General features: G+C 37.5%; 2 protein-coding genes across 6 annotated transcripts in view; one reads left to right on the top strand and one right to left on the bottom strand.

Annotated features, from left to right (window-relative positions):
- The first annotated feature begins 2924 nt into the window (after positions 1 to 2924).
- LOC141443315 (angiotensin-converting enzyme-like) lies at positions 2925 to 17802 on the top strand. Of its 2 annotated transcripts, none has more exons than XM_074108551.1 (10): positions 2925 to 3012; positions 10754 to 11100; positions 11878 to 12260; positions 13103 to 13291; positions 13652 to 13758; positions 14027 to 14172; positions 14685 to 14793; positions 15103 to 15629; positions 16591 to 16746; positions 17513 to 17802. In XM_074108551.1, exons 2-10 carry the CDS (start codon positions 10781 to 10783, stop codon positions 17673 to 17675), a joined length of 2100 nt encoding a protein of 699 aa, XP_073964652.1. In that variant the 5' UTR covers positions 2925 to 3012; positions 10754 to 10780; the 3' UTR covers positions 17676 to 17802. The 2 variants fall into 2 exon arrangements, with proteins under 2 accessions (XP_073964652.1, XP_073964651.1); XM_074108550.1 differs by having other exon boundaries at positions 2926 to 3045.
- Positions 17803 to 17893: 91 nt separating this feature from the next.
- The window catches only part of LOC141443317 (serine protease 33), a 59182-nt gene continuing 56266 nt past the window's right edge, over positions 17894 to 20809 (bottom strand). For 3 of the 4 annotated variants that reach the window (XM_074108552.1, XM_074108553.1, XM_074108554.1), the window contains one exon: positions 17894 to 20721. In XM_074108552.1, the coding sequence (XP_073964653.1) occupies positions 20604 to 20721 (118 nt within the window). In that variant the 3' untranslated portion in view covers positions 17894 to 20603. The remainder of the gene's footprint in view (positions 20722 to 20809) is intronic. The other variant, XR_012453014.1, reaches the window with a different exon arrangement.

Here is a 20809-nt window from a genome sequence, read left to right as displayed (position 1 = left end):
ATGGATAGTATGGATTATCTTAAAAGTGCTTTCCGTTTCTTCATAATTTAAGGTCTTTATCCAGGTAATCAGGATTTTTTTACACTGATGCAGTTTTAAAGAATAAATATTAATTACCTTATTTAGCATTATACATGCGTGCAGATCGAGTAGGGAATTGCCTTGAAATGATGGAAAGGAAACAGTCTTCTTTATTAACCGACTTCAAAAAAGGAGGAGGTTCTATGTTCCAATGTTTGTATTTTTTTTTTAATAATAATAATAATAATAATAATAAAACTTTATTGCCATGCTAGTTACATTACAAAAAAGAAGATAAATAAAACAAAAACTTAAAAACTAACCTTGGCAATAGGTACCGGTCTCAGCATATGCTGAAGATAAATTCAGCGCTGATTTTCAGCCCGGCCCTGTTGGCAAGGTGGCCGCAACCATATTAAACACATAAAATACATATTTCCGTTTGTGACAATTTTAAATCCTGAATCCCTATCTCTAAATCCTGTATTGTGCGTGTTATCTATATTCTGTGTTAATCGTGTAGTATGATCGTGAGTCGTGTTGTTTTTGTGAATTGTGATGTTTATAGGCATGAGTATAGGCATTAATGTAGTAGTTGTATAGTTTATGTAGTTTTGCATCCACTTATGCCCGCCCTACCTAGGGGTATCCCTGCCTTTGTATTTCCAGAAGGTGTGTTTTAACAATCTTTTTGAATTTTAGCAAAGGCATGGGTTTTAATGTCGTTATTTTATTTCAGTCCCGTCCCGACTAGGTCATTACTCATCACTTTGCTCACTACTGCGTGCACTCTCAGTTTAATCGAATATACCTATTTACCTTCTCCGATAATAGTATTGTCGTTGTTTTCCTCTGATTTGGAATTCCTAATTAGTATGCACCATGTCATTCCAATACGAATTGAACTTTAATTGATATTAAAAGGAAAATAATAAGGGGAATCAGTTTAGGTATGGCATTTTGTGCTGTTATAATGCAATCATGTATCAAATACTAAATAACATTAAGTTGGTAATGTATATTATAAGGTTTTTATTTAACAATAAAAGTAGGTATAAAAACAGGGACTAAGTATAAAATTAAAATAACTAAAACTAGGTAACTTAAAATAGCTAAATAAAAATTAAAACTAATAATTAATATCGAAATTTGGTAGGGTAATGGTAATTAGTAGGGTAATTAGTTGGTAATGCATTTTATTAAACATCTTAGCCCTTTTCTAAAGAGTTACTCTAGAGTCCCCACAAAATAATAAATAAATATCATGGGACACTTGACACCAATTGACCTAATCCCAAACCAAGCAAAGCTTGTACCTACTATGGATACAAGGCAACGGATAAACATACTTATATTATTATAGATAAATACATACTTAAATACGTATTAAACATCCAAGACCCGAGAACAAACATTCGTATTATTCATACTAATGTCTGCCCCAGCCGGGAATCGAACCCGGGACCTCAAGCTTCGTAGTCAGGTTCCTAACCACTTGGCCATCCGGGCTTCGACCAACCGGGACGAATATATTTCGGACTTAATCACAACAAAATACTAATTATTTCTAAAATTACTTAAAATTAAATAGAGGCTTGTATTTTTGGTAAAAAACACAAAAGTGGTCTATCAATTTTTAAACAAGTTCCTATCAAATTAATATGTCGCTAAAGTCGAACTTTCACGTTGACATACACTTCTATTGGCATTATTGTTTTATGACATGCAATGCACACAATTATCAACTTTAGGGAGGTAGACCACATATATTTGACTGATGATGCTTACCACAGCGGGGCAAATGTACCTACCCGAGAAACGTAAGAAATCCTGAGATACTAGTTCCTAACAGAACTGCCTGCGTCCCTATTTAAATACATAATTAGCAGAATAAACCTTCTAATTAATTTGTAACATCCTTTTGTAACCTAAATTGAAAATACAAACTGAAATATAGTGGGAATCGAACCCAGGTCCTCGGCATTCCGTGCCACGTGCTATACCGCTACACCACTGCTGTCCAGCAATTGCAAATTTTTACTTTTACGGTCATCCCGTAAAACCTAAATTGAAAATACAAACTGAAATATAGTGGGAATCGAACTATATTTCAGTTTGTATTTTCAATTTGTGGTTTTACGGGATGACCGTAAAAGTAAAAATTTGGAATAGAAATAAAAAATACAAAAAGATTCCAAAAAAACAATCCTAATTATTCTAAGCAAATAAAGAATTATTATTATTATCATTTCGACGTTTCGACCACATCGGAGCGGCCGTGTTCCACACAAATGTCAAAGTCAAAATCATCATCATTACCATCCTCATCAGCCGGAAGAAGTCCACTGCTGGACAAAGGCCTCCCCGTTAGAACGCCACAATGAACGACAACTCGCCACTTACATCCACCGGATTCCCGCAATTCTCACGATGCCGTCCGTCCACCTGGTGGGAGGCTTGCCAACGCTTCGTCTTCCGGTTCATGGTTGCCACTCGAGGACTTTTCTTCCCCAACGGTTATGTTATATTGTTATACAAATTTGAAGATTAAAATTTCAAATTTTTGAAAAACTTCGACGCTTAAATTTTTTTTGTTTGATATTTAGGATTGGACCCATTGATTAATTTTAAGTCACGGATAAATGTGAAGTTGCTTCCGTCTTTTAGAACAAAACAAACAGAGACGGCATCACATTTAATCAATGGGTGGTGAAACAGGGGTTACTCTTGATTCCCGTAAGTATAAATACTATTAAAAGCGATGCATTTTAATTTGAACTCGAAAGTTTTCCTATTTCTTACTTTATCTCCTATCTCGAATCTAAATAGTACCGCCCCCACTGTGCCACACCGTAACCTAACTGATGAATAGAATAACTCTAGCTAGCTGTTGTCAGTCCGGCATTTGAACTCGAGCGATCGGCAGTGATTTGGCGGTGATTTTATTGAGTGCATTCAGTGCTTTGGGTGCGAGTGAGTTGAGTGCAACAAGTGAGTGACGGACTGTGTTAAATTAAGGAAGTTGTGAGTTAATTTTAATTAATTGAAGAAAAATGGAAAATAGTAGCTTGAAAGTAATTATATAATGTATTTAGAATGCGCTATCAATAAGTACTCGTATCTTGATAAGCTTGTGCGTGACAATCGATAGAACTCTGTCGGCGTCAGCCTTTGCCGCACTAAGGGCCAGTACAGATGGAATGCTTTGCAACTGCAACGTAACCGCACAACTGCCGACTTTCCATACATTTTTCGTTGTACTTCGATTGTAGTCGGCACAACTGAACTTCGACTGCAATTGAAATGTATGGGCAGTCGGCAGTTGGCTGCTACGTTGCAGTTGGAATGCGGTCCGTCTGTACTGGCCCTAATAAAAAAATCTTCGTAAAGGACAGCAGAGACTGTGACAGGGTTCCACCAAGTGTCACGTATGATATGAACTTGTCAAAGTATACGAGTAGCTTTCATTTCAAAACCATATTGTTACAACACATTTTTTTTTAATTCCACTGCCACATATTTTTTGTCGTCAATATTTTACGGAAAGAAGACTTCATTTTGAATTCAAAAACAATTTAAACTGCATTAAAAAAACAGAATAATCCTCTGTCCAACCTAGAATCGAACCCGCCAGATCGTAAAAAAAAACACTCTTAATTTTACGATACTTCTAAGGCTTTTGCAGGTGGTAGGACCTTGTGCAAGGTCCGCCCGGATTGCTACCACCATCTTGCTCGCTAATCCTGCCGTGAAGCAGCAGTGCTTGCACTGTTGTGTTTCGGCGTGGAGAGTAAGACATCCGGTGAAATTACTGGCACGTGAGGTATCCCATCTTAGGCCTCTAGGTTGGCAACGCATCTGCAATACCCCTGGTGTTGCAGATGTTTATGGCGGTGGTGATCTCTTACCATCAGGAGACCCACTTGCTCGTTTGCCATCCAGTCGAGTAAAAAAAAAAGCTAATCCAATCTACATTATTTAAAACTTTTTTAAAACTAGCTGCTGCCCGCGACTCCGTCCGCGAAGAATATTATCGTTTATCACTATCCCGCGTAAACTGTCTAAGTTTCCGGGATAAACTTCATCCTATGACCTTCCCGGGACTCAAACTATCTGTATTCCGAACTTCATCTAAATCGGTTTAAATTTTTTTTTTATTCGACTTGATGGCCAACGAGCAAGTGGGTCTCCAGATGGTATAAGAGATCCCCACCGCCCATAGACACCTGCAATACCAGGGGGATTGCAGATCCGTTGCCAACCTAGAGGCCTAAGATTTTTTTTTTTTTTTTTTTTTTTTATTCGATTGGATGGCAAACGAGCAAGTGGGTCTCCTGATGGTAAGAGATCACCACCGCCCATAAACATCTGCAACACCAGGGAATTGCAGACGCGTTGCCAACCTAGAGGTCTAAGATGGGATACCTCAAGTGCCAGTAATTTCACCGGCTGTCTTACTCTCCACGCCGAAACACAACAGTGCAAGCACTGCTATTTCACGGCAGGATTAGCGAGCAAGATGGTGGTAGCAATCCGGGCGGACCTTGCACAAGGTCCTACCACCTGCAAATCGGTATTCCGGTTTAGACCTGAAATGGTTACAAACAAACAGACTTACAAACTTTCGCATTTATAATATAAGTGGCATTCTACACTCGTAATTTTGTAGGTATTTATTAGAGTTTCACCGAATACGAATATTCGGCCGAGTGTTCGGTAAAACTTTTACCGAGACGAATATTCGGCATGATTGATTCCTTTACGTAAAAAATACAAGTCTGAACCTGTTTACGCAAAGCGCGCGGGGGGAAGCCGTACCCTCCCGTAAATGTTGTAATTTAATCATACAACTCTGGATTAAAACCAAAAACTTGTTTAATTTCACACAATAAAGACCGGGCCCTAATTGCATCTAAATTACAAGCAAATAGTATTAGTGAATTTCAATTTACAAAATTGCTAATACTATTAGCTTTTAATTTGTTATGCAATTGGGCCCTGATTGATTATATTAACATATTTATCCTATTATATATTATTATAAATGTGGAAGTTTGTGAGTGAGTGAGTGAGTGAGTACGTTTGTTACTTCTTCACGCTGAAACGGCTGGACGGATTTGGATGAAATTTAGCAAAAAGTTAGTTTTTAACCTGGATTAAAACATAGGATACTTTTTAGCCCGATATTCCTAGGGGACAGGGATAAAATTTTGAAATAAGAACCGCTGGGCTTAGAGTCATGAAATTTGGTATATTGCTGCACGTCTGAAATTTGGTATGTAGATAGCTGGACATCTGAAATAACACATAGGGTACTTTTTATCTCAATATCCCGACGGGATAGGGATAAAATCTCGAAATAATAACAGCTGGGCTTAGAGTCATGAAATTTGGTATGTAGATAGCTGTACATCTGGAATAACACATTAAGTACCTACTTTTTATCCCGATATTCCCACAGGATAGGGATAAAATCTTGAAATAACAACCGCTGGGTGTAGAGTCATGAAATTAGGTATGGTTGTTTTAATATAACGTCAATGAAAACCACGATGTAATTTTAGGGAATTCCCACGAGAATTTAAGAAAATCCCGGAATTTTAATTCAACTGCTGTATCTAATGATTTACGCGTGCAAAGCTGCGGGTAAACGCTACTTTATTATAAACTAGCTTTTGCCCGCGGCTTCGCTCGCGTTAAATTTGGAATAACATACATTTACTTTCTGCGATCCTTTTTCGTGTTTTGATTAATTTTCGGAGGATTATATGGATATACAAATACAGACAGATTTTCTTTTAGACAGATGGTGTAAATTTTGTAATACAAAAATCGACCTGCATACGTAATTAAGTAATTATGATTCTTACCAACTTTGAAACCCTGCCTCGCTGATTCAGGGTTAGAATTTTAGAAAACGTTAAGTATGTACATGCTACGCGTTTGTTTTGCCCGCGACTTCATACACGATATAGGATTATATCCCGAGAAATTGTAAAGTTCCCGCGGGACATGAATTACTGTTATGGTCTATTTTAATATTCTTAATTGTCGATTGGAGACACATTGTAGCTTTCTATTATTGAAATAATTTTGAAAATGTGCCTCAAAATTGAAACTTATTTTTATTCTGCGGAAAGTTTGCAATTTTTTTTAAAGTAAGTAGTCTAATGTCAATCAGGGATAGTGTATCTTTCTATTGATAAAAGAATTATTTAAATCAGCTCAATAGTTTCAGAGATGACCCCCAACAAACAAAGAAAAAAACAAAGTTGAGATATTTTCCTATTCTTTCTATTTCTCTAATCTTTGCCCTAATGCACCTCTGCATTACTTTAGGTCCATCTATGCCAAATTTCACACCGTAGCATGCTGAACGGTTGTGTTGCTCTGAAGATGAGCTCTGGTTGAGTTCGAAACGCGTCAGTGTAAAGTGGTGGTAGTGATAGATGGATTTGTGTGTTCTTACAGTGTGGAGGTGGAGGAACTGCATGAACACACATTGCATGGGCACAAAAGTAGCTATCATAAAGATCGCGGGTGAGCAAAGTAATTGTGTCAGCTCGTTGAACGTACATGTAAAATTTCGTATCTATGCTATCAGCCCTTGAGGAGTTCCGTCATCAGCAGCCAACCCTGGCTGCAGCATCAGGCGGTGTATATCATATAAACGCATTGTCATTGAAATTTAACAATCATGTAAAGTCTTTTGCGTGTGCCATCAACTTTTGAGGAGTTCCCTTCTACGGAGACGATCCTCACCAGAATGAGTAGGATGTCACTGCTAAATATTGTTACCAGATTTACATCAGTTTGCCAAATCTCCAGTCCCCAGTTTTATTGGTTTAGCTTATGCGTTTTCTGATTCAGTTGGTAAGTATATAAAATCCTCTTTATTCGTTTTATCCCGTGGGATATTCGGAAAATCTTTGAAACAGTTTTTACCTACCTGCATGCCAAATTTGAAGTTTCTAATAATTATAGTTACGCAAATAGGGCCATTTTGAAGTGAAAATATAAATCCCATTTTATTCCCTATCCCGTGGGAATTTTGATAAATCCTGAAAATAGTTTTTAGCTGTTAGTATTACCTACTTGTTTACCAAATTCGAAGTCTCTAATAATTATAGTTACGGTAAAAGGGTCAATAATTGAAAGTGAAAATACAAATCCCATTTATTCACTATCCCGTGGGAATTTCGTGAAATCCTGAAAACAGTTTTTAGCTGTTAGTATTACCTACTTGCATGCCAAATTTGAAGTTTCTAATAATTATAGTTACGCAAATAGGGCCATTTTGAAGTGAAAATATAAATCCCATTTATTCCCTATCCCGTGGGAATTTCGAAAAATCCTTTCTTAGTGCGCGTCTACACCTATTAAAGAACATATATTCCAAATTTCAAGTTTCTAGACCCAGCGGTTTGGGCTGTGCGTTGATCTATAAGTCAGTCAGTCAGTCAGTCAGTCAGTCAGTTTCTTCTTTTATATATATATAAAGAAGTCACTGTAGCTTATTCTCAAACAGCTACATACTTTCATTTTTTTTTATTCTTTTTTTTTATTTTTGTTTTTAATTAATAACAATCTTTTGTATCTGCTGTTATTGGAAATTAAGTTACAGTGTCAACAAAAACATAAAACCTTACTGTGCCTCATTAAATAACACGTTATTTAACACTCAACTCATACATGGCTCAATACAGTAAAAAGTTTGAGAAGTACCACTTTGCCGAAGATTCGGTGATTTAACCGAATATTCGGCCGTATACGAATATTCGGTAAAACTGCCGAATATGCCGAATACCGAATATAAAACGAATATTCGGCCCATCCCTAGTATTTATCAGTAGCAGCGTTTCGCCGTTTTTTGTAATGCCGGCGCCACACATAAATGTTTGAACACATATTTGACCACATGTGAAGCACCGGTATTTGGAAGAAAGGTTGCAAACATAACTATGAAGCTTAGAAACGCTATCTCTTGTCCGGGTGAGCGGTTAGTTCCAAAGGAATGCCGAAAAAGTTTGAGGGCTTACGGCATAGATGTCGCTAGCGTCGCTGCTTAAGTGACTAAGTAAGAAACACAAGCTGAGATATGAGGTGCATAGGGAAATTCGTGTCGGTACCGTTGACCATCAGTGGTGTAGCGGTATAGCACGCGGTACGGATTACCGAGGACCTGGGTTCGATTCCCAGTGATGGTCTTATTTTTCTGTTTTTTCTGTGCATCTATATTTCAGTTTGTATTTTCAATTTCGGTTTTACGGGATGACCGTAAAAGTAAAAATTTGGAATTTAAATAAAAAATACAAAAAAAGATTCCAAAAAACCAATCTTAACTATGAAGCATTAAGTGAAAAGATGAAATTGTCACATGCTGCGTAGCAAGTATTTGTCTTATATAAACTTATATAAATGTAAAGATGTTCTTGGAACTCTCAATTGTAAATATATCTTGTGCATCGACTGTACCCATAAACTGACGCATTTATAATATAAGTAGATAAGTAGGATTAGATTGTAAGTTACTGTTTTCTGTGCCCTTAGTGTAAGTTTTCGGTACAAAATACGTCTCGATCGCGTTCGCGTTAAAATCTCAATTTGTATGCAAACACGAACAGCGCCTCTAGCGGAACGTTTGCGATGTTCGTGCTTCCACACAAATTGAGATTTTAACGCCAACGCGATCGAGACGTATTTTGTACCGATAACTTACACTAAGGGCACTGTACTGCTCTTTGCTAAATCAATATTTTTCTTCGATGATGACGTCACAAATCGCCATTTGCTAATCATTGTAATCAGTTCACATTTCCATAACAGGACGGAACTAGATAGCGGACACATTTAATGAACGCTGTTAACAGCTATCAGGAATCACTGGGCACTCGTCCTGATAAGATTGCGGGACTTATAAAGCTTTCGAGATAGGGTCCCGTAGGAATTAAGCTAAAATAGCGTAACTTAGAAAATAAAACGGTGAAGGAAAACATCGCGAGGAAACCTGTGCAGGTAAAGAAATTTAATGGATAGACCGAGATGAGAAAAGTTGAATAACCCCTGACATTTGAATTTCAAAATTCAATTAATTATTATATATTTATGGAATAATTAATGGAGCGATGCGAAGAAAGCGCTCGGCCAACGGCACATCTGATTTATTCATCTACCTTACAATGTAACAATATTAAATCTACCCTCAACGTTCCATGTCATCATCATCATCATCATCATCCCAGCCTATATACGTCCCACTGCTGGGCACAGGCCTCCTCTCAGAACAAGAGACAAGAGGGCTTGGGCCATAGTTCCCACGCGGGCCCAGTGCGGATTGGGAACTTCACACACACCATTGAATTGCTTCGCAGGTTTGTGCAGGTTTCCTCACGATGTTTTCCTTCACCGCAAAGCTCGTGGTAAATTTCAAATGTCATTCCGCACATGAATTTCGAAAAACTCAGAGGTGCGAGCCGGGGTTTGAACCCACGACCCTCTGCTTGAGAGGCGATAGGTCAAACCACTAGGCCACCACGGCTTTTAACGTTCCATGTATACCACAAATATCTGAAAGACAGCTGAAGCTATGTTAATGCGGACGCCAGACATAGCTTCAAAGATTTGCACACTTCTTTGAAAACTTTGCAAAGCTTGAGCGTGGCAGGCAGACTACGCAAACATTTGAACACATTGGACTTTGAACGCTTTAATATGCGCAAAAACCGATACCGCATGGCAAAGTGTAAATCTTCGTTCAAACTTTGAACACATATTTAAAGTCTCGTGCCACACATACACATAGCAATCAAACAAGTGTTCAAACAAGCTATTATCTGGCGCCGGCATTATGAAAAATTGTTGACTGAATATCACAAAAGTTTAAAACATTATTATGTACCTTCACAAATGCTCAGTAAACTTCATGGCAACAAAATAAGTTTCATTTTTATCTGGATTAAAACTCAGATCCTGCTTATAAATGATTGTTTCTCTGGATCATCTATTCCATATTGTTTTCCTCATCTCTAACGACGGAATTTAATACCATTTTATTAGAACGGGATCAAGAAAATAAGAAAAGCTATTTTTAAAGGCTTTGAAATGTTAAGCCGATGCTTTAGGTTTCGTTTACACGCGCGAGAATAAACGCGCATGTAATTTATACCTACCGTAAAATGCTTCAACTTTGCCCTCTGGCCCCAACATTGCCTGATGTGATTTAGAGTCGATAACTTAGCACTCGTATAGGTTTTAAACTTTTATCTGTACGGGAATTTTATTACGGGGATAAAAGTTTCGAAACCTAGGTATATTGGTGCTAAGTTATCGACTCTAAATCGAATCAAGCAATGTTAGGGCCAAAGGGCAAAGTTGAAGCAGTTTACGGTACCTTTTATTTATTTTTAATTCCCCTCGACACGTAGTGTGGAATATCGTAGTAATAGTCTTTTAAAAATATTGTAAGGTTGGTAATATGATAATATTTTGGCTTACGGGTCCATTTGCAAAATATAAGGCCGTACCCCCTCTAAAAAGTAACCTATTTCCAGATATACAGCTACCAACAGGACAACTTTCATCCAAAACCGTTTAGCCGTTGTAGCATGAAGGAGTAATACACACACACACACACACACACACACACACACACACACACACACACACAAACTTTCGTATTTATAATATTATATTAGTAGGATAACAAAACTTACTTTACCTTCACCTTAACCAGGGACAGTATGCAGCCAGAATAAACAAAATGATGCTCCTGCTCTTCTTGACAACCATAGCTACGGCCTCTTGTCAAACCGACATACCAACCTTAGTAGAAAAAGTGAATGACGTCACAACAAGCTTCAACGCTATCGCTGCCGAAATAGCGTGGCAATCTTCTATTGATCCTGGCAACATCGAGCTCCCGAGTAGAGCTGCCAACTACCAGAAAGAACGGATTTTCTGGGAGGAGAATGCCTGCAGCAGGTTGGCAGCATTGGAGAGCCGTCATTTGTTAAATAGCACTGAAAGGCGTATGACTTATTTAATGTGCCGAGAGCCGAGGTTGACGTTTGAAGAGGCAAGGTAATTTTTTTTTTCATTTCCCTTGTGCGACTGTTCTGTACTGGATCTAGTGAGTTGTATCCGCACCCGCGCCAGCTAGAGTAGGCCCTAAGATCATTACGTACGTGGCAAAAACAGAACTAATGCGGCTATCTTGCAAAAGTTAGGGATCTTTAAAAAACGAGCCTATCAGTCTCTCAAAGGGCCGGCAACGCACCTGTGATACCTCTCTGTTGACAGGTGTCCATGGGCGGCGGTGGTAGCTTTCCATCAGGTGACCCGCATTCTTGTTTGCCCCTTATATGAAAAAACTTAAATTTCAAAATTCTTCGTGAATGTTGCTGCTTGTATTTTTTTTGGTGGTATTTAGTTTATATTTTGAGATTCATTCATCATCATCACCATCATATCAGCCATAGGACGTCCACTGGTTGGATGTGGACCTCCCCTATAGACCTCCAGTTACTTCGGTTGGAACTGACATGCGACCACAGTGAATGTGCCAGTGTCACTGTGATTATTCAAAGCACAATAATTTATACGGCAACTTTTTATTCGTATCGTTCTTAATATTTGTCCCGATCAGCAATCGCACCCGGGACCTAAAGTTTCGTAGTTCAGTCTAATTCTTTAACGATTAGGATATCCGTATCCGATAGTTAAATGCTTCCATATTGTTACCCCTTGTGTTACGAGTGTCCATGGGTAGCGATGATTGCTTCCCATCAGGTAACTCGCATGCTCGTTTGCCCGTTTTGTACAAAAAATGCATTACTTAACATTTTTTTATACTTTTAGAAGAACCAGCGCCCTTTATCAAGAGCTACAATCAATTTATGAATACGCAGAAATATGTATACCTTACGAAAAAACCACGCAGTATGACATGACAGATGTCGAAGACGCCATCTTGGAATACATTTCAACCGTCAACCGAGTTTTAAAAACAAAAACAAATGAAACCATTCTGACTGCCGCTAAGTTGGCATCGAAAGAGACGGCGATGGAGCCCTCTATATGTTTGAAAGGAGAATCAGCTTTTGAGGAGATGATGAAATTTTCGAGAAACGAAAAGGTTCTGAGGTGGTTGTGGTTAACGTGGAGGGACAAAGTGGGGAAACCAATGAGGGGGCCTTATAGAAGATTGGTTAAGGTTGAAAACAAAGCTGCTAGAAGGAACGGTAGGTAATTTGATGAATTGATTTTCATTAATTTTCGTATTAATAACATGTTAAAATAATAAATTTAAAAAATCAAAAATCCAACGGCCTTAAAAAATACAAAAAAGAAAAAACAATTCTAGCCTAGAACTCTGTTAATTTCCATTCAAATCGTGACCAGCTCAAAAATTCTTAGTAAGTACCTAATTATTTTAAGGCAGTTGGGTTTTAGATTTTTTAAATTTATTGTTTTATTTCATACTTTTTTGATATTTCTGTGAAAATGGTAGACTAAAACCATTATTTACCCATATATATTTAGAATGGGCTAATATTATTAGCTTTCATTTGATACCCTACTCGATAGCATAGAATATAATATTTTTAAACTCACAATTTGGCTAATTTATTGAATCAGGCGTTACTTTGCGGAGGTCCATATCAATGAACTAAAATATTTTCCTTGCTCACCCGCGACCTTAAGATAGCTAAGCTTATGCAAAATATGCGTGTTCATGCAGTTCCTCCACCTCCAGACTGTAAGAACACACACAAATCACACAAACCCATCTATCACCACCACCACACTACACTGACGCGTTTCGAACTCAACCAGAGCTCATCTTCAAAATAAATAAATAAATAGTCTAACAACTGGTAGCATGGTGTACGGTTGTGTCACTCTGAAGACTAGCCGGGAGAAGGACTCCGCCCACGCCTAGCTACGCCACTGGGGGGAGGGCTTGGGGGGGGGGGGGGTTTGTGTTACAGCGACGAGCACTCGTAAGTTTACCTTAATTGATCATGCGTAATATGATTTTCTTTTCGGAGCAATAAATGTTTTTCTTTCTTCTTTCTTAAAGGGTACAAAGACGTCGGCGCTGCCTGGCGGGACGAGCTCGAGATTCCGGACCTTCGGGTACTCTGTAGAAAACTGTACTACGACATTAAGCCTCTGTACTCCCTCCTTCATGGAGTTGTGAGGTTCTTTCTAAGGAAGGCCTATGGAGACATCGTTCCTGAACTAGGGCCAATACCTGCTCATTTACTTGGTATTTTCTTTTTCTGCCTACCTTAGATTATTAACTAGAAGGAATACTTTCAAACCCTTCCGAAAAAGAAGGGGTCTATTTTCGTCTGTATATTGTTTAAATAATGTTCATAGAAATTAAAAACACTGTTTTGGAATTCGGTTTGTTTTGGTCTAGGAGAGTAATGATGTTAATGTGAAAATATAAAAATGAAAAAGTTTATACCTGACAAAGAAATCATAGGCGAAACAATAAATAAGGGTAAAATAGGTACTTAATATACAAACCATGTCAAAGCTAATCTTAAATTTATAAACTTTTTAAATCATGATCTTTAGGTACCTATTACTTAAATAAATAGATACCGTTTTCGTATTACAGGAAACTTGTGGGCTCAAAATTGGGATTCAATAGCGGATCTTATTCTCCCGCAAACCGTTGATTTAGACAAAAGCTTAAAAAGCTCTAATTGGACTGCACTTAAATTGGTAAGTACCTACCTAAAATCTACTCGTATCTTAGTATCTCAGTGAGATAATCTACACCTGTGGCTTCATTTGAACTTTTAATCAGGTGAGATATTGGTATAAGGTTTTGCGATTAAGATGTAGGTGTTGTACTTTTTCCTAATTTGGTCTGTAAACTTGTTCATGCAGACACGTTACTAATTATCAATCAAAGAGGGCGTTTGGTGAAGTTTTTCGCCTATTTTAAATATATATATGACTTAACCTATGTACCTCTATAACAATCTAGGTGAAACACGCAGAAGACTTCTATCAATCTCTGGGCCTGCCCGCCATGACAGCTGCATTTTGGCGAGAATCCGTGTTTGAGCGCGAAACACCTGACACACGCTGTCACGGCACCGCGGCGGACATGTTTAAAGATGGCGACTTCAGGTATTGCCAGTTAATTAATTTAAAAAATTCGCACTTATAAATTGTGTTGTTTTTAACACGTTTTTGACATTTGAAGTATTTTATTGTTCAAGCATTGTTTTGTAATTTTTGGGAATTAGTTTTTACACGCTTAAAAGTTCAACTGAAAATAAAAGTGCTTACCTATTTTTTTTATTATTATTAGAGGGATGCAAATGAGCATGCGGGTCATCTGATGGGAAATTATCACCACCGCCCATAAGTAACAACAACTCGAGGAGAGTCATTGGTCCCTTGCAAAAGTATTTCACATCAAGCCGATTTACAAACCCGTCAGAGCGTCCTAGGGACGGAACGACACGAACAACGATTTTATCGAATTTCGTAGTAGCCCTACAGATACGGAACTACCGACGTCGTCTTAAATTGAATTTACCAGTTTTTTATTGGTTGTTCATTTGGACTTTTAAATCACTAAACGTAATATACTCAATATTTTGTGTAGAGTACCTAATTGTATTGTATTGTTTTAGGCTATTGTATTGCTCCGGGGTATCAGCTGAGGACTTGTATGTGCTGCATCATGAAATGGGGCACATCCAATATTATATGGCGTATGAAAAACAGCCTGGCATATTTAGGGTAAATAATTTAGATTTTTTTTTGGCAGTGCAATTTATTTATTATTTTTTGGAAATAAATACTTCTTAAATTGCTAAACTAGTTAAATTGTGATTTTATGGATAATTATGTAACAATTTACAGTTATAAATCATTATTTAAATACAATTTCAAAAATTCACAAAGTAAAATTAGAGTAATCGATTTTGAAAGATTGATTTTTAAAACGCAACATAGGTTTCCGTGTAATATTTTTCTTCACTAGTCATTCTGTATATTATTTCTTTTCATTTGTTTATTTTTCTTATTTAATATTTGTACACATTACAGCAAGCAAATTCAGCTCTTCACGAAACAATAGGTGACACCATCATGTACGGTGTAATGACACCTCAGCACTTGCATCGATTAGGTTTAATCAATGACTCTGTACTCTTTACATATCCGACTGTTGAAGAAATCGAAGAATTACTGGACGAAGGCAAAGATGAAGTTAATAATGAAAAAAAAGATGTACAATCCATTGATAATACCAATTACATGTCAAATGCAAAATCGTTTAAAGAAGATACATCAAAAACAAGAGACGATAAACCAACTTTGAATAAACTTGTAACTTCGGATGATATTCTACTTCTGAAACAAGCTCTAAATAAAATACCACAGATACCATTTGCACTTATCATTGACGAATACAGATGGAAGTATTTTGAGGGTGGATTAGGTAAAAGATTGAACGAGGAATTTTGGGATTTAACTATACAGCTACAAGGAATAGCTCCTCCAGAATCGAGGGATGAAGATAATTTTGATGCTGGCGCGAAGTATCATGTCCCAGATAATACTCCTTTCATAAGGTAAGTAAGTAAACACTTTATTATACTTAACGGCATAAAAATAAAATAACAGATAGAGAGTAGTACATATGAAGATGAAGTGATTCATATTTAGTTCCTGCAGGGCTACTACGAAACTCGAAACTCGAAGTTCGTGTCGTGCGGTCCCTCTGACACTTATACTGTATAACACGAGAGCGAGAGGGACGGTACGACACGAACTTCGAGTTTCGTAGTAGCCCTGCTGGTTCAACAATTGCCAGCCGATCATCCGAGAGCAATCTGAAAATTAATAAAAACTAATAATCGTTTGAATTGGGGAATAATGGAGCAGTCATGTACAAAATCAGTAAGTCATGGTGTCAACTGATGGCGATTCGGTTCGTCGTCGCTTCGCTTCACATTGGAAACGTTCTCTTGATATGTACTCGTATTAATAGAGAAAGATTAGCGACTAAGATGATAATTGCGATCCAGACGGATTTCGTACTAGGGTCAACCCGCATGCTTTTTATACTACTTTAGAGAAAGGAAGGACTACTTAAATTTTCGAAAGACAAGCTGTTCAGCCAATGTAAATGCTCTTACATACGATTCACAATTTTTTGCCCGAAAATACGAGTATGTTTTTCAAATTATTTCACGTCCCAACTTTTTCATTCGGACGAACGATTTTTTTGAACCTGCAAGTATTTAAAGATTGTTATAAAACAAACCTCACCTGAACTATAGGGTTCTAGAGGATAGTCCTGAAACATATCCTGAACAGTTTAGAATTTCAGAAAAATGCCAGGTGGAAGAACCTTGTGCAAAGTCCGCCCGGATTATTGCTACCACCATCTTGCTCGCTAATCCTGCCGTGAAGCAGCAATGCTTGCACTGTTGTGTTTCGGCGTGGAGAGTAAGAAGACAGCCGGTGAAAAAAAAAGACCTCCCCCAAAGGTATCCCCTCACATATGCATATTCAGTCAATTTGTTCCAGGTATTTCCTGAGTAGTTTCCTCCAGCATCAACTGTTCGAGAACCTCTGCAAAGCCTCAGTCTTTGGCCGTCTAGGAGTCCAAGAAGAGCTGCCTGAGACCATAACCATGAACAGATGTGACATCTACGGTTCCAGATCTGCTGGGAAACTTTTGAAGTAACGTATTTCTTCTGTATATGAATGAGGGTTCCTTTGATACGCTAGTTGACGGGAGTCTCGTGAGGTCCGTTTGTGTCACATTTGTATTTGGTTAAATAACAAATAACAATATGACTTTTTTTTAATTGGAAAATGTAAAGTTTACATAAAAAAGGAAGAATAATTAACAACATAAAAATATTCAGCCACATGCTTCATCAAATCAGTGCAAAAAAAAAGAAATAACACATTGATACATCCGCAACAAGCCTCGTCAAACTTTATAAAATACACAAACAAACAACATAACAAATTTTAACAAACACGATCCCCGCCCAGAGTTCTGCCTGACCCAAGGGTCACGTTCCATTAAAATAAGGTACTTACAAAATTAAAATTGATGGTCGTACTTCTATATCCTTTAATGAAAAAAATGTTTGCATGCCTTTAGTAGTATCCCCTAGATTCGAGTGAGATGTCAACCTTTAACATTTTATATAAAGCATGTAAGAGTATTATTATTTTACAGAAGCGTTTACTAAAAAAAAAATGCCACCATCATAAACGCGAATATTGCCTATTGACGTAAAACATACAAAATCGTTAATTTGTTTCTGTTTTTGCTTTCGGAACACTTGTAAATGTTATGAACAAATACTCCTATCCCTTTCTTTCTTTAAAATAATTGCTGTACTCAACGTACTTACGCTTTTTTCCGAGTAAGTGCCTAGTTTGTTCATATTTACTGAATAACCCTTGCTACTCTAGCTTTTTTTTATTGCAGAGACTTCATGTCCAGAGGTCATTCGCAGCATTGGCGGCAAATACTAAAAGAAACAATCGACGTAGACACCATCTCTGCTTCAGCTCTAAAGCGATACTACCGCCCTCTCTACAAACTCTTATCTCACCTCGTACGCGCGCACCGCATCCCCATTGGCTGGTAGCCAACCAATCAGAGCGATCCACTGTGTGACCAGAAACAAAAATTGGGGGATTAAGGGGATAACATTAAAAGAAAAAAATAAATTAAATTAACAATAAATACACTTTATTAACTTAGTTTTCTTAAATAGTGCATTACAACTTGTCTTAGAAAGTAGTAAGAAATGGTGAACTTAATGAAAATTCTCAATTGGAAAATAAATAGAAGCTTTACAAATAATTTATTTACTTAAAGCGTTCTGTATTTCAGTTAAGTATAAAAATATTTACACGACGTTTTTAGTGGTAATATGTACAACTAAGTTTATTTACATATTGGTATATAGGCACTAATGAATTATACCATATTGTTGCAATTTAGACGAGTTTAAATTGCTAGCAGGTTCCCGTTTATCACATTTTTAAAAGCCTTATTTTAAGATTATATAAAAGTAAGTAATTGATAAAAAACAACAGTTTTTTTCTCTCTCCCGCTTAGGGAACAAAATACTTAGAAAAGAGAAAGGGTAGGTACCAAGAACTTATAAATAGTTTGAAAGTATATGACTTTCTCACATTCTGTTATATTCCATCCAAATCTATAATTTATTAATTTATTCATAAACTAGCAACATTCATTTCATTAAAATTTATGAACTATTAAGCATACCCACCGCAATGGTATAAAAAAAACTAAAATGTCTACCACATCTTAGTCTGTACACTACTGGTAATAATCTGGTCTTATACTTCAAAATTCGAACTTCGTATCATGCTGTCCTGCTCACGCTAATAGTTCAGTAGGATACTACCTTTGAATTTCGAACTTGGGTGCAGACCCCCTGCTGGTGTTTCAAATTTCGATCTTATTTGTTTTAATTAGCAGTCAGGCATAACAACTGGCCGTATATACTACGAAGTGCAAAATTCGAACTGACGCTAATATCATTTAACACGAGAGTGAGAGGGACGGTACGATACGAACTTCGATTTTCAAATTTTGGAGTAGGCCCTCTGTCACAGATATTCATTTCGTGGTTTTTATTTGGAAATTGGCAGCTGAAATAGAGGCTGTATTGCATAACGATCAAATGACATATTTCGTCTACAAAAACTGTCATTTGATTGCGATTCCGAGCCTCAGAAACGTTAGGCGATAATGGTCTCTGTTCTCTGGTAGTGACAAGTTATGGTTACTATTTATTACGGTCCCGCGTATCTTGGATACGGAATCTATTCGACCAATAATTTAGTATTCCATTTTAACAGACGTCAAAAAAGGAGGTTATCAATTCGTTGGATTATTTTTTAATGCTGCGAGTTGACTAAAAGCAACAAAAGTCATGTTTTCGTTTAATATGTCTATCGTTCTCTCTTCAATACACTCATCCATGTATACAACAGTTTGTTGTTGTTGGCATAATATTACTACACCTATTTGGTTTGCATAGGTATTTAACTAAATTAATGTAAACAAAGCAACGTCAATCGGTGTCTTGAATATTGAAATTCCCTCAATAAACTATCTAAACATTGACATTTCATTTGCATTTGAAATACACTAGTTATAATTACAATTTGGCAGCTGAAGTTTGTTTACATTTAGTTAATTGCCCAAACGTTTTAAGTATAGTACACCATCTCTAAAACTGAACGCTCCTGGCCCTGTATTACGAAGTGCAAAATTCTAACTTCGTATCTTGTCTTGCCGTCCCGCTGACACTTATATTATTTAATACAAGAGTGAAAGGGAGGGTAGTAGCCCGTGCAGTGCGTATTATTTCGACTTATACTTTTAGTAATAGTTGTTGTTTCTTTAAAAAAATATGACTGTCCATTGGAGGACAATTTTGCCAGTGTCTAGTAGGTTTTGCCGTTGAACGGTAAAAAAATTCTATAAAACGAAATATGAGAGGTAATGGTGGATGAACGATGACCTGTAGAAGTTTTCCTTTTCAACTTCTAAACATTGATTCAGTTACTTGGCTGAGGTCATCAATGAATTGTAATATTTTCACCTTGCATCTCTACTACCAAACGTGCACGACAGCTGTCTATGCGACACATTTAAGTTAATCGTTGCGATCGGTCATATACACGAAGCAATGAGGGCTATCGTTTTTTGTCTCACTTGTGTCTTTGTGTTGCATAGTCCCCGTTTTGTTCAGAAAAAAGGGTGGACAAAGGTTTCCGAAAGACAAAACTTTCTGAAAACTCAGACATTCATTGCCCCGGAACGCATATTTGCCATAACTAATTTCAGATATTGCAAAATATTCACAAAATTATTCTAATCATAAATAAACCCGCGCAGCTCACCCAAAAACTATGAGATTTGACATTTCGGAGACCCCACGCTACACTAGCGCCTCTAGTGGCGAATTCATACGCGATAGCCCTCATTGACCGTTACGATCGCTGCTACGCGGAGCAATGAGGGTTTTCACAGAGACGAAATATCGCTAGATGGCGTTAGTATCGTGAGGTCCGTTTGACGTTTGATTGCGATTGGCTCATTTAGTTATTTAACCAATCACTAGCAAACGTCAAACGGAGCTCACGACACTAACGCCATCTAGCGATATTTTGCCTCTGTAAAAACCCATATTGATCGTTATGATCGCTGACATTACGCGAAGCAATCGATCGTTTCGATCGATCATTGACTCATTTGGAATGGAACAAAAAAGCACTTGAGCAGAAATAATTAGACGATTGCATGGGTTTTTTTTACGATTCCGATATCATCTTCGATCAAGTAAATCGTTGATACTGACATACACTATCGATCGGTCATTTCGACCAGTTTGTAAAGATGAATCTTACCATGTATGGATGCCCTTAGGCAAGGCAATACGGCCTGTTGTCGTACTTCATATTTTTGCGCACAAAATGCACCGGATTTCGTCTTTAACACTAGCGGAAATTCACTCTGTAAATTCGTAGCTTCATCACGAGAGTGTCGTAGCGTGGCTGATCCAGTCCACAGTGTGGGCCACTCTGTGGTAGATGCCGGGCTGGCCGCGACTTGCGCAGGAGTAACCAGCCGACACGACGCCGATTAGGTACCTGGAAGGGATAGAATAAATAAATTAGTAAAACACATCATAATGTACTCATCATCAGCCGGAAGACGTCCACTGCTGAACAAAAGCCT

Source organism: Choristoneura fumiferana, chromosome 27 (genome assembly GCF_025370935.1).
Source record: "Choristoneura fumiferana chromosome 27, NRCan_CFum_1, whole genome shotgun sequence".
NCBI classification, from domain to species: domain Eukaryota; kingdom Metazoa; phylum Arthropoda; class Insecta; order Lepidoptera; family Tortricidae; genus Choristoneura; species Choristoneura fumiferana.
This window is presented reverse-complemented; position numbering and strand designations above follow the sequence as displayed.